Below are 15,489 nucleotides of genomic sequence, written 5' to 3'. Positions count from 1 at the left end.
GTCAAATGAAATGTTATATGTTGTTAACAAAATGTTAATAAAATCTTAAATTTGTTTTACCAAATTAGGATGATAGTGTTGTTTAATAACACAGAACACCTAGTTATAAGAAATGAATGTAATGTTTAGAATGAATCACATTTTACCCGTGTCGAATTGATGATATTTTTTTCCATCAAAAACGGTTCCAGACACAACATGGAAATCAAATGGATGCCACATTTGGATATCAAACGAGAGCACCATTGCCGATTGCCGAGGGGTGGGTACAGCACGCTTCCAGGAAGGGTCAGCTGAAACCCTTCATCCGAACGATAATCCTCCACAGTCAATCCTTCCAATTGATATTTTGTGTGTGCTGCTGTGCTATAAAAGGGAATGCGAAGCTTTGTGTTCAAAGCACGGGTCCTGCTGCTGCGTTTGGCATTGGGTGTACTTTTATCTCCAAATACGCCGTGGTGGTGACATCCTCAATCGAGAGGGCAGTACTCGGAAAACGCAATTCGTTATGAACCAGTCGTGTGCAGCGCAAATGCAAATCGATTGAAAAAATGTAGAAAACTTGTTTTATTTGGCAATTCTTTTTTTTTTTCGACCGAAAACTATCAACCGAAACATGGCGTCTGGTTCCGATGTTCAAACACAGCAACAAATCGTTCGTGTCTGTCAATGCGCGGCGGTAGTGGAGGTTCAATGAATCAAATTGAAAGCCAGTCGAACAGATCGAAATGGATTTCTGCCAGTTCTGGTGATAGGAATATTGTGGACGAAAAAAAAACGGAGAGCGAAAAATACTTTATTGTTTTCGATGTTGACAGGCGCGAACGCCGGGAAAATAAAACAAAGAAAAAAAACACTGCGTAGTAGTGATCTATTTTCGGTGCACAAGCGGAAAAGTTTGGTCCTACTTGTGCGTTTGTTGAATGGCTTTACATTAATATTTTGATGAATCATATGAAAAATAAGGTAAATTAATTAAAAAGAGACTCCAAAGTCTAAAGTCAGCAGAAACAGTTAGCTTTTTACGACTCAAATATCAAGAGCCTTCGTGGCGCAATCGGTTAGCGCGTTCGGCTGTTAACCGAAAGGTTGGTGGTTCGAGTCCACCCGGGGGCGGAAGTTTTTTTGATCACTTAATCACTTAATCGCCTATTGAAAACTAATATTTTTAATGTTATCCAAGAAGTATCATTCAAGTATACGAACTATTTGGATGCCCAAAAGCTAAGGGTTGTAAGTTACAATTTCTTTGTTTTTAAGTGTTAACTGACATATTTTATTCAAGTCGAGTACGACACTGAAGACGGCCTTACAGTTGAGGTCGAAATACGCGTATCTGTCAAAGGATACAAATTCTAGTGTAATTAAATGGTACTAAATTCAGTTATCATCTACTCTTATTCATTATTTTTTTAGCTATCCAACAGTATTTTTCGAGTGATTGTTAGAAAAATCTTCTTAGTAGTTACTTCGGAAACAATTATTACATTATTTTCCAAATACTGAATGTTCAGAATTTGATAGAATTCTTTTAGGATTTGCACCAGAAGGGTCATCAGACATTAAATAAAATGTATTGAAAATACCGATGGAAGGTTCTTTAAGTAATTTTAAAATTCGGCGGAAAACTAGCAATTGAAAGCAGGAAAAAAAGTTTTTATTCAAAATATAAATCAAATAGATAATATAGAAAGATGCTGCTATTATAAATGATAGTTTCAAGAAACCGTAGGTCACGTGTTTCGCTATCAATCGATTTCCTGAGCAGGGTATGTTGCACATTAATTACTTAAAATAATTTATCATTAAACTGTGCAGCACACATCGTCCTATAATTTCCTAAGCCGGGTGTAGTTAGCTGTGATTAGTGTCGCTTCCCATTGCATCGTAAATCACAAACAGAGCTCCACCCCCTGCTGAGGTATTGAAAACAGTACTCTAATGAACGATTCCCGTCTTGTGAGTCAGAATAATAAGCCCTCTAAGGCACAACTCAAAACAATTTCAATGAAGTGATCAAATCGGTACGAGTTCAGCAGCAAACTATCCCAAAACCCTTCGTTCATAGGAAAACTTCCTGCGGTTTACCTTCCGGAACGCTCTTCCCCGGGCTAGTAACCTAATTTTGCAAACACTTCTGGGAGGGGACATGGCTTTTGTAGGAAAACTATTCCTTCCGGAAACATAGCTGAGTTGCATCCATTCTGTCATCGTGTAACTAAACCTCTTCCTCTCTGCGTTTACACCTAGGAGATATGCTGCAGCTGTTATGGTGATAACAAAGTTATTCGCTTCGAAGATCCTGTCCACATTCCTGCCCACGTGGAATGCCGAATGACGCGTGCTGACGAAAAATGTAACTCGCAAAACCCAAGTTCAGAGTTGGTGGCGACTGAGTGACTCAAAAAGAAGAGCTTCGGAGACCTCATGCTTAACCCAACAGCTTTAGTTTTTATCGCAAAAAAATCAAAACACGATAACTTTTTTGTTTCTAGATATTTGTTTGCACCATTTTATTCATAAAAAAATCTTCTGGAATCCGTGATCTGGTTTTGAAGATATTCCGATGTTCCTTGGGGGACCGACATTTTCCATACAAAATGTCTTTGACGGCCATTTATTATTCGTCAACTTATTTAATAACTAAAATATGGACTAAACAATTCCAGGTAATAAGAAGCTACTTTAACAAACACATACATTTCGGTTAAATATTCTTGGAGATATCGGAGAGCTACGATATGATGTTTTTTGAAGTTCTCTGGATTTATTTTGTACCAAAAACATAAATGCTCATTACTCAAAGGCGGCTGCATCAAAGTGCTTCATTTCTTCACAACATACTCTCATTAATGTTTTGTTCCGAAGAGTGAATATCCGAATACGATAACAATTTTGTATCCTGGGATATTTACGTGGGTTATGGCTATGCGTCGGTCCCCCAACGAATTTCAAAATATCTTCGGATCCAGATGACGAATGATCAATTTCGACACAGATTCTAATACTAGAAGAGTGTTTTGAGAACCAGTGAAAATATGGTGTGAAAATATTGAAAAAAAAAAAATAGTTATCGCGATTTGAATTTGTTTTGCGGTAAAAAATGAAGCTGCTAGTAGAGGGGTTAAAATATATTTCCGAAAAAAAAGACCAGACAAGAAGCAAAAAAGCCCTAGAGTGTTTATAAAAGTTTCACAAATTATACGACCAGATATTTCCATAATGATATTGCAGTTAAGTTTCACAAATATCCGACCAGATATTTCCATAATGATATTTCTAACAATTTTTGGGAATTCATTGTGACATTCCAAAAAAAACTGCCCGTATTACTGTATTACTCGTATTCAAATATTACTTCAACAATATTTACAGGAGCTTCGCACATTTCCTATGGAATTCCACCAAAATTTTGTTCAGGATACCTTCAAGAATTCATTCTGATTTCTTTTTCAATGAGTAACTCCACAGATTCCACCACGAGTACTTATATAAACTATTCAAATACAGTCGACTCTCCATAACTCGATATTCAAGGGACCATCGACTTATAGAATTATCGAGTTGTAGAATATACCAACGCAAAAAATCCCAAAATCGAAGAAACAAATTTCTGTTTTTTCAATACATTTATCATTGGTACTGTAAGAAAGCAATAATATTTTGTTGATATTATTTTACAATCAATTATTTAAAAACTTTTTTCGAAATGTTCGAAAAATCCAATTTTTTTTACCTACAATATGTTTTATTTTTATTTTAATGTTTTTTAACATTTAATACAACTTGCAAGTTTGTATTCACTTTCATACAAAAATTAGTCCAAGATTCCTCGTATAAGAAGGATTTTAATATCCATCGAGTTATGGAGGGAAATTTTTCTCTCATGTGACATCGACTAATGGAGATATCGAGTAATAGAAATATTGACTTATGGAGAGCACGATGTATGGCAATTTGAAGTGATCGAAAAATCCATCGAGTTATAGAATATCGAGTTGTGGAGAATCGACTGTAAGTCCATTGTCCTCCAGTAATTATTTTATCTACTTTCCTAGTATTTTCTCCAAAAACTCTGTTTATAGGATCTTCAAGAACTCATACCGTATTATCTCCAGAGATGTCTTCAAAGAGTTCAAAAATGAAATTCTAAGTCCTCCAAAATTGCCGTTCAGGATTTCTACAACGTTCAAACCATACATTTGTCGAAGCATACCATTAGGGTTATATATTGATAAATTTCTCAAGGAATGAATGTATTCAGGAATTCTTTCAGGGATGCTTCCAAGAAATTATCATATTTTTTCATAAATTATTGGAGAAAAATCTGACGAAAAATCCTGATTATAGATTTGAAGGAAACAACAATGTAATCTCCGTAACAATGTAATCCATTTTCAGTATTGAAGCTGCGAACATGAAAGTTGCTATCAATCTTTGTGTGTTATTGCCAAAGGTGACTCTCCCCAAAAATCCGAAAATATTGAAGAAGAGTAAAAAAAAGATCCATCATTTTTGTATTTCAGTTGGGCATTTAGCCCGTTTACCGGCTCCTTTATTTTTTCACCACAAAAAAAGATATATTTATCCAGCGATATCTTTTTTCTTTTGACGATGTTTTTGCACGATTTTTTCACAAGCCCTCAAAAAACTCTTCTAATTTTAGAGTCTGCGTCAATATTGATTATTGGTCATATGGTTTTGAAGATATTCAGATGTTCCTAGGGGGCCCGACATTCCCCATACAAAAAATCTTTGGCTGCCATTTTGTTTTAAGTCAATTCTCAAAAAAAAACTAAAACATGGGCTATACAATGTCAGATTATAAGGAACTTCTCTGGAAAACTCATACAAATCGGTTGTGTTGTCTACAAGAAATCTGAAAATTACAAAACGATGTTTTTTTTTAAGTTTTTAAGATCTTTATACGGCCTGGTACCAGACACATAAATGTACATTACTCCAAAACGGTTGCACCAATTTGATTAATTTTTTCACAGAAACTCTCATTGTTCCGAACAGCGAATGACCGAACATTTCAAAAAAAAATCTGTAGACTGAGTTATTTACGTAGGTTATAGAAAAACGTCGGTCCCCCAAGAAATTCAGTAATTTCTCCGGATCTAGATGACTTATGATCAATATCGACACAGATTCTTAAAATAGAAGAGTTTTTTGAGGGCTTGTGAAAAAAACATCAAAAAACGAAAAAGTTATCGCTGTTTGAATATTGTTTTATGGTAAAAAAAATGAAGCTGCCGGTAGAGGGATTAAATTCTTGAAAGTACAAAATTAGGTAAAATTATGATTCAGAAGACGATTGAAAAAGGTTAACCCTCTAATACCCAACTCCGCCTTGAGACGGGGTACACTTTGGAATTTTGTGTATTTTTTCGTAGCTCGGAAATCAAAATGATTTTATTTTTAAACCTTGACTCATAACACGCATATGAAAAAAGTTTTTTATGACTTTTGAAACTTTTTTGTATTTTTGAAAATTGTTTGAAAAATTGTATTCTTACAAATGCCTGAGGTGTAATATAAAAATATACCTTTTATATTTTTCTACTATTAACTTATAACAGAAGAAAAGCTTGGTGGTATTAAAATAATTGCAACCCTGTTTTTCCGTTAATTACACGGAAAATATAAATATTTTCAGAAAAATATTTAAAATGTATTATTTTTAAAAATACTGTAAAAACTTGAATTTTCATTATTGCCAAAAATCAGTAACTAGAAGAGGCTTCATAAAAAAAGGATAGGGATGTTCAAAAATAAAAATTATAAAAATCAGAAACCAAAATTCAAAGATTTGCGAATAAAAATAAATTATTGCCCAAAACGTGTATAGAACGATTTTAGATAACTAAAAATGATATTTAGATCGAAAATAAAAATTGTGGCCTTATGTTGAATTAACAATTTGAAATATATTAGGATGTCACCGAGCATCTATCGAAGCTGGCGAAAGAATCCATATTTAATCAAGCCATAATTAAATATGACACTAAGGACTGTTCATTTAAGAAAGTGGACACCTAAATATTAGCATTTTGGTGTAAACATTCCATAAAAACAAATAAAAATTTGTTTCAGTGTGATCTCAAGTGTTTATTTTGACAGCAGACAAAAGTTGACATAAAAAAATTATAAATTCTAAACGATGGGTCGAATTGACATGGCGACTCTCAATTTTTTTCTGCACAAATGGTGTACAGAAAAACTGCCGTTCCGAGATTTGCATCGGCTCACTATGCTTCAGCTACTTTGGAGATGCTCAAGAAGGAATAAGTCGAATTTGTAGAAAAATGATCGAATCCATCAAATTGCTCAGAACTACGCCTCATTGAAACATATTGGGCAATAATCAAACGGCATCTTAAGAAGGATGGAAGAGAAGCAAGCTCCATCGATTTTTTCAAGAAAATGTAATCAGCAGTTCAAAAAGCAGTTCGAAAAGTTCCGAAAAATGTTCAAATTTATGTGAATTTGATCGAAATTACGTTGATTTCCATGTATTTTAGGTAAACTCATGAATTTGTTCGAAAATAAACAGATTACTGTAAAAAACACGTGTCCACTTTCTTAAATGAACAGTCCTTAGATAACCAAAGTGATCTCTTAAAGCAATCTGGCAAAAAAATTTCTCTTCTAAAAACTCCGACATGAATTCGTCATCGCATATCCAGTGCAATGAGTCGAGTTCGATAATGAAATGCTCATAATGGATCGGCCAAAAAACTCAGGTTTATCTAAGATTTTACCAACATACAAATACTTGAGATTTTAAAACAATGCAAAGATTGTAGCTTCGTAATCCAGTGAATACTTCTTATTACCAGATATTCATCGACAATTGCTTTGATAGCATTACGAGAGAGGTTGAAGTAAATTTCAGTTTTCTCAAAAATGTCAACTATCAAGATACGATGATTTCGGCCGGATTGATAGAAATTATTTAAAATTTGCAATGGCTTCGCGAACCCCTTGAGGGATCGTCACGGGCTCCCTAGGGGTCCGCGGACCCCTGGTTGAGAAACACTTCTTGATGGAGAATCGCGATTGTGATTAATAAAAATTGCCTATTTCATCATTTAATAAATAAATTTTTGCATTTAATCTGAAATAAATCGAAATAGCTATTTCTAGGGAAGCGTTCATGATATAACAAAATGGAAAAATAATCGTCGTAGTAACTCCTGGAGGAATCTTGAAGGGTTTTCTGAAAAAAAAACCTAAACGAATATCGTCAAAAACTCTCGAATTAAACTATGTGGATTTTAGTGAAAGAACTCATGTAGAAATCTTTCTCTGATATCCTACAGTAAAAACTTTAGAAATCGGTGGAAGAATTATCTCTAGAAAAAACCTTGGATAGTCGCTGAGAAATTTATTTTTCGGAGGTATAGTTATGTCCCAACCTGCCAAACATCATTGTACAAGTTCTTCCACAGCATAGTTCCCACGCCAGAGTTAGCGCCAGGCAAAACAACAACAACGGACATCCGATCCTGTACGTGACAATTGGATGGGAGACATCGCGCGCCAGCGATTCCCAGCTGACCTCAGCATCACAAACGTGACGATCGTATGGGAAACATCTCGCCGTCATCGATGGTTCCCAGCTGACCGTAGGGCTAGGTAGGTTACTAGTTTACTAGTTAGGGAAGATCAGGCAGTGTTAGTTTAGAGCTAGGACAGTGAGGTTCTCTAAAAAGTGTGTTTGACTTGTAATTTAAAAATATTATATGTGAATAAAGGTGATTATGGAAGTTAGTTCCTTTTTTTTTAGAAAGTGATGAACACCCTTCCATAAGTGGCGCAGTCGAAAAGGCCCACTCTACGTTGAAGAAAAGTGTTATCTGGACCAAAAGACAGTGCAACTAGGAACTTGTGAAAACGTTATTGCGTTCCATCAGTGCTTAGTGCGTGAAGTGTTTTTTTGGAGCTCGACCCTGTAGCTGAGGACGCCCGGAACGGAATTCATCGAGAAGACCACACCACCCCTCAACCCGTAGGCGGTTTGCGACGTTCTTTGCCAGAAGCATCATTTTCAACGGCTGGATTCATCCACTTGAGAGCGGGAGAATCTAAAAAGGTTAGTGTGAATTTTAATTTCTTTTAAATTATTGCATGCCTAAATTTCAACCTCTTATCGGGGCCAAAAACAAAACAGTTGTTCGACCTTTTATTAAAGTGAAAGCTCGAAAATTCGCAAATATGGAGCAAATTAACCTCCAACAATTGTACGATAATATGGTTGCCCTAGAGCAACGACTAAACTCTCTCCAATTGGAAAACAATTTCCTGAGAGATCAAAATGCTGCCCCTGCAGTACGCGAAGTGGCGCAAACAGACATATTTAGGATCCCTGATCCGATTAAAACCATCCCCACTTTTGATGGGAATAAAAAACAATTGAGTGCATGGTTGACGACAGCCGAACGCACATTAGAACTCTTCAGAGCAAGAGTTACCCAGGATGCATTTAGCATCTACGAACAAACTATTATAAACAAAATCGAAGGGAAAGCACGCGACACAATATGTGTTAATGGCAATCCTACAACCTTCGCCGAGGTAGCTGATGTACTTCGAACCATGTATGGCGATAGGAATGATATGTCCACATATCAAACGCAATTGTGGACACTTAAAATGGATGATTCTATCCATTCGTATTATAAAAAGACAAAAGAGATTATACAAAGTATGAAATCTCTTGCGAAGGAGAAACAAAGTTACCGAGATCATTGGGTGGCTATAAATGAGTTTCTCGATCAAGAATGCCTTGCGGCCTTCATCAATGGTCTTAATAAGCCATATTTTGGATACGCGCAAGCGTCTAAACCAGCTGATTTAGAAAGCGCATACGCGTTTCTTTGTAAGTTTCAAAACGCGGAGCAAACAAAAAAGCATACACAGGTTCCAAACACACAGAAAACATTTGGAAATTTTAAAAATAATAACAAAACTGAAAGAGTTGAAACAAAATACCAACCCAATTCTTCTCCGAAATTTACGAAACCACAATCGGATAGACAAAAAGTTTCCCCTATGGAGATTGATCCCTCCTTACGTTCGAACCATAGAAACAAAATAAATAATCATGACACCGTGGAAGATTCTAACGATGATGAAAATGAAGATACTGAAGTAAACAATGAATTTGATTTTGAGGAGGAAGTAAATTTTCAGGTTTCTCAAACCGACAACGATGTGAGGTAAACGCAATAAATGGATTACCATTTATTAGAATAATATTACACAATGGAATCAAAGCAAAGCTTTTGATAGATACTGGTTCAAACAAAAACTTCATTTCACCAGATTTGATTCCCGACTTAAAGAAAATTCCATGCAAACCTATACTAATCTCAAACATCAAGGGTAATCACAGAGCTAATCAGAAATATATGATCGATATTTTTAATACGAAGCAAATGATTCCATTTTATCTTTTTAAATTTCATAAGTTCTTTGATGGAATTCTTGGTTACGAATCAATGACTGAATTGAAAATATCCATAGATTTGTTGAATAAAAAACTTGTCCTGCCTAATAAAACTGTTGATTTCGAAATACGAAAATATGGACCACCGGAAGAAACCATTAACGCTCAGTCTGCAAAATTCATAAAAATTCCTGTATTATTGCCAAACGATGATGTTCTAGTACAGAAGAATCTAAAAATTAATCAGATAATCATTCCATCTGGAGTTTACAAAGCAAAGGACGGATATATTGAAGCTTTGGCAACCAACTTTGGGAATCGTACAACTTTTAAATGGACAAAACCATTAAAAGTCATTTCATTCAAAAATGACTATGAAATATTCCATACACAAGCTACAATTGGTAAGAAATTGGACACAAAGGAAGAATTAAATCACCTAATTAGAACTTCTCATTTGAACTACGAAGAAAAATCTAAACTATTCAACATTCTGAGCAGGCATCCAAACATCATTCATAGAGAATCTGAAAAACTTACTTGCACAGAATTTGGAACCCATAAAATAAACACTACAGATGAAATTCCTGTACATGCAAAAACATACAGATACCCTCACATTCATAAACCTGAGGTTGATAAACAAATTAACGATATGTTGGCCGATGGCATAATACAACAATCAATTTCTCCATGGATATCGCCAATCTGGGTAGTCCCAAAAAAAGCAGATTCTAGTGGACAGAAAAAATGGCGCATAGTAGTGGACTATAGGAAACTAAATGAAAAAACCATTGATGACAAGTTTCCAATACCAAATATAGAGGATATCCTAGACAAACTGGGGAGAAGCGCGTATTTTACTATTTTAGATCTGAAATCAGGATTTCATCAAATAAAAGTGGATCCTACAGATCGCCAGAAGACAGCTTTCAGTACAGACAAAGGACATTTCGAATTTATTAGAATGCCCTTTGGTCTAAAAAATGCACCTGCAACCTTCCAGCGGGTCATGAATACAATTTTGAAGGAATTAATTGGAAAATGCTGCTTAGTATATTTAGATGATATAATTATTTTTGGAAGCTCATTGCAGCAACACATTGAAAATTTAGACAAAGTCCTTACAAGACTTACTGAAGCAAACTTGAAAATCCAACTGGACAAATGCGAGTTTTTACAAAAACAATGTGAATTCCTTGGTCACATCGTTACACAAACTGGTATAAAACCAAATCCAAACAAAATCGAGAAAATTTCAAACTGGCCAATACCCAAAACAACCAAACAAATAAAAGGATTTCTAGGTCTTTTGGGATATTATCGAAAATTCATTAAGGATTTCGCCAAATTAACAAAACCTCTAACGAAATGTTTAAAAAAAGGAGCCAAGATAATACACGATGATGAGTTCATACAATGCTTCAATGATTGCAAGAAAATGCTTGTGTCAGACCCTATATTAAGGTATCCTTGTTTTGAAAATAGATTTATTTTGGAAACAGATGCAAGTGATTTTGCATTAGGAGCAGTCCTTTCGCAAAAATTTGAAGATTCAAAGGAACACCCAATTGCATATGCATCACGCACTCTGAATGATACGGAATGCAATTGGTCCGCAACCGAAAAAGAGCTTGCTGCGATTGTGTGGGCTGTAAAACATTTTAGGCCCTACATTTATGGAACAAAATTTCTTCTGAGAACAGATCACAAAGCTTTGTTATGGCTAAGACAGAAAAAAGATTTGAATCGTAAATTGTTAAATATGAAACTTGAGTTAGAAGAATACGAGTTCGACATAACATATAAAAAAGGAACTTTGAATAGAAATGCAGACGCTCTGTCTAGACTAGAAACAGACCAACAAACTTTAGTTGCAATGCATGAGACTGGCGATGATTCTATAACACAACATTCGGCAGATACCGACGATGGTGATTTTATTCCGAGTACGGAAAGACCCTTGAATGAATTTAAAAATCAAATTCTTCTCGAACAATCAACTGAAAATACCATTGAAACTTTAACAATATTTCCACGTTATACGAGAGTTGTAATAAAGAAACCAGTTTTCAGTCCTGCTATTCTCATCAATATACTGAAAGACTACGCTAGTCCAAACTGTACAACAGGAATATTTTGCAAAACCGAAATTCTGCGAAACTTGCAAATAATCTACAAAAATTATTTTTCCAGAGCTAAAACACTCAAAATATTCTGGACAGAAAAATTGTTAACCGACGTTATTGAAGAAAATGAACAAGATCAAATTATTCAAGCGCGGCATAACTACAATCATAGAGGAATAGTAGAAACTTATAAACACATTAAAACCGAATTCTTTTTTCCAAAAATGAAATCTAAAATCACTCGTTTCATAAATGTGTGCAAGTTATGCCAAAAAAGTAAATACGAGCGACACCCGTATAAAATTAAATTCAAACTTACTCAAATGCCATCAAAACCACTAGAAATTGTTCATTTAGACATATTTATAATTCGAAATAAATTATATTTGACATTTTGCGATAAATTCTCAAGGTTAGCAACTGCTATACCTATTCGAACACGAAATACTATCCATATCATTCAAGCATTTGCCAAGTTCATAACAATGCTTGGTAAACCAAATATTCTTGTAATGGATTCAGAAGCCTCGTTTACTTCGTCTGCAATGAGAGAATTTTTAGAGGAACATCAAATTGAATATCACTTCACCAGTGTAGGTCAATCGTCATCCAATGGTATCGTAGAAATTGTTCATCGAACCTTGCGAGAATTACATAATATATTATCAAACAAGAATTCCACCAAAGATCTCTCTGAATCTACAAAAATAAATTTAGCAGTGGCAATTTATAACGATTCAATTCACTCACAAACAAATTTGACACCAAGAGAATTATTCCATGGAATACGAAATAACTCCACTGTCCCACAGGACCTTGACGAGAGAATTAGACAAAAAGAGAAATTATTCCTGGAATTTAAGGAAAAGCAATTTGAACGTAAACAAAAGGAATTGGAAAAACTGAACCGGAATAGAGAAGACCCTGAAGAATTCGAGGAAAACAGAACTGTTTACCAAAGAAAACGAAATAACTTGAAACATGAAGAAAGATATGCAGAAATTAAGGTTAAAGAAAATAAAGACGTATGTATAATTGATCAAAACTCCAGAAAAATTCATAAATCGAAACTGAAAAGGAAACGAAAAATTACTTAAAAGTGCAAGCATAGTGCATATTGAAATAAAAATTAACTGATTTGGAACAAATTCTTCTAAACATTGAACATTATGCTGGCACTTGATTATAAATTGAAATACCTTCTAACATTATTATTTTATTCCACAGATCCGGACACAATGCGGTGGATCCTATTCGTAATCCTCATACTCCCAATCCTATCATCCTATTTTTTCTTTCCAGCAAACGGCAAGCACTTGGAAATTACTGATTTGAAAGACAACCCTGGTATTGTGGCTCTTAAAGTAGGTAAAGCTTTTGTTATACAAGGATACGACTGGTTAGTTCACACAATTAAATTAGATGCATTCCATGAAATTTTACAACAGTATGGCATAATGATAAATGAAATAGAAACAAATTTTAATACAAAAGACATTAGGGATCTTTTAAAACTGAAATTTATTCAAACAAACATGACATTTCAGAAACTTAGCTTTCGGAAAAGATCAAAGAGAGCCATCAATATTCTAGGCACATTGGTAAAAACAATAACTGGAAACCTGGATAATAACGACCTAATAACATTAAATCAAAACATTAACTTTTTACAAAATTCAAATAAAAACCTCATTGAGTCAAACAATCAACAAATAAAAATAAACAATCAATTTGAAGACAGAATGAATAACCTGACAAGAGTAATATTTAACGAAAACAAAGAAATAGGTAAACTCACTAATCAGATTAGGGCAAATAACAACATAAAGGTCTCCTGGGAACAAATTCAACATTTCCAGCGATTAATCTTCAACTTGGACGTGGTTCAACGACATTTGGATGACATCTCGGATTCGATTGTCATGGCTAAAGTGGGCGTTTTATCCAAAAGCATCCTTGAAGCAACAGAAATTGATTACATTATCGGAAAATTGGAAAAGGCAGGAATTTCCATTATCAGCGATGAGCAAGTATACGAATTTTTGGAACCGGCAGCCTTCTACAACGGTTCATGCATTGTGTTTCTCATTAAAATTCCAAAATTCCTACAAGGACCCTACCAACAGATTATGGTGGAAAATATTCCTATCAATGACGAAGTAATACCGATCGATTTCACGCACGCAGTCCTAGGGACGAATGAAACATTTGTTGTAAATGATACTTGCGTAAACATTGAACAGAATATTATGTGCAAGTTACACACAATGAAAAATGTCTCGGACGATATGTGCATTCATCGATTATTAAGAGGGAATCCCAGCAGCTGTCCATTCAAAAAATACAACATTATTCGAGAAATCAAATCAATTGGAAGCGGAAAAATCCTCATTAAAAATGCACATCCAACTGTGCAACTGAAAAACAGTTGTGGTTTTGGCCCAAAAAACCTAACTGGATCACTACTTATCACTTTTAGGAACTGTTCCATCCAAGTGGACAATAAATCATTTGAAAACACCCAATTCGAATACAGCAACACTTTGGAGATTCTCCCACTGCAATCAACCTTGATCAACAAGTCAAAAACTATTACAACAGAAACACAAACCTTGCAAGAACTACACATAAACAACAGAAAACGAATTGAATTTTTGGAAACAACCAATAGTCATGTTTCATACGGAGGCACTTTCACAATGCTCATCTTTCTAATAATATTTCTTTACCTTTTCAAAGAAATAAGGACAATCTGGACGAAAATTGTAATCAAAGCATCTACACCTACAACTTCCAACATCGAGTTGAACCGGGGCGGTTCAAGCTAGGAAGGGGGGAGTTATGTCCCAACCTGCCAAACATCATTGTACAAGTTCTTCCACAGCATAGTTCCCACGCCAGAGTTAGCGCCAGGCAAAACAACAACAACGGACATCCGATCCTGTACGTGACAATTGGATGGGAGACATCGCGCGCCAGCGATTCCCAGCTGACCTCAGCATCACAAACGTGACGATCGTATGGGAAACATCTCGCCGTCATCGATGGTTCCCAGCTGACCGTAGGGCTAGGTAGGTTACTAGTTTACTAGTTAGGGAAGATCAGGCAGTGTTAGTTTAGAGCTAGGACAGTGAGGTTCTCTAAAAAGTGTGTTTGACTTGTAATTTAAAAATATTATATGTGAATAAAGGTGATTATGGAAGTTAGTTCCTTTTTTTTTAGAAAGTGATGAACACCCTTCCATAAGTGTATACCTGTGGAAAATACTGGAGGTAGTAGCCTTGAAGTGCTGAAAGACTTTCTGGAGTAAATTCAGAAAAAAAATCCTCTAGGCGTTCTTCAGAAATGTTGGAAAAATATGTACACGAGATCCACAGCGGAACAAAAATAATATTTTCACGTGACTCAAAGATCAAATTATGTAAATTTGGGGCTGCTTTATCTATCATCACCAATAGAAATGTCCCAGCACGTCACATTTTTGTGCTACGAGTCATCAAAGATGAATGAAATACTGGTTTTATTGATTTTTAAACAAAATTTATACTCTGATTTATAACTGTTATTCATAATACAATCCACTAAGCATGCACAATTTTCGTATGAGATATAGTTTGATTTAAAATTGCACGATTTAAATCGATTCAATCGAATTTTTGGACATACTTGCGACCTCCATACAAAATTCGTCGTTTTTTTGATATGGCCTTATACTTTTCCATAGCATCTTTTCAAACTTTGTTGATACGTGGTCTTTAGGACCTAAAAGTTGATCTCTGTAGCCAATTGAGCAAATAAATATGCATACAAGTAGGTAAACTTGCATAAAAGTTGGCTGCAATCGTTTTCTACTATTATTATCTCAAAAACTAGATGTGCTTTGACATTTCTGAAAACAACCAT

The 15,489-nt window shown here is 35.0% G+C and overlaps 2 protein-coding genes and 1 non-coding gene across 9 annotated transcripts in view; 2 read left to right on the top strand and 1 right to left on the bottom strand.

Annotated features, from left to right (window-relative positions):
* LOC5575585 (disintegrin and metalloproteinase domain-containing protein 10) overlaps nt 1-15,489 on the bottom strand; it is a 290,899-nt gene that overhangs the window by 131,467 nt on the left and 143,943 nt on the right. The window lies entirely within an intron of this gene.
* On the top strand, nt 1,043-1,116 carry Trnan-guu. The gene has a single exon. It is a non-coding gene; the product is annotated as a tRNA-Asn (tRNA).
* LOC110677102 lies at nt 7,417-14,792 on the top strand. Of its 2 annotated transcripts, none has more exons than XM_021847795.1 (2): nt 7,417-8,101; nt 12,889-14,792. In XM_021847795.1, exon 2 carries the CDS (start codon nt 13,044-13,046, stop codon nt 14,412-14,414), a length of 1,371 nt encoding a protein of 456 aa, XP_021703487.1. In that variant the 5' UTR covers nt 7,417-8,101; nt 12,889-13,043; the 3' UTR covers nt 14,415-14,792. The 2 variants fall into 2 exon arrangements, with proteins under 2 accessions (XP_021703487.1, XP_021703486.1); XM_021847794.1 differs by having other exon boundaries at nt 12,814-14,792.

The sequence above is a fragment of the Aedes aegypti genome, chromosome 2 (genome assembly GCF_002204515.2).
Source record: "Aedes aegypti strain LVP_AGWG chromosome 2, AaegL5.0 Primary Assembly, whole genome shotgun sequence".
Taxonomy (NCBI): domain Eukaryota; kingdom Metazoa; phylum Arthropoda; class Insecta; order Diptera; family Culicidae; genus Aedes; species Aedes aegypti.
Note: the sequence above shows the minus strand (reverse complement) of the source record. Positions and strands in the feature narration are given on the sequence as shown.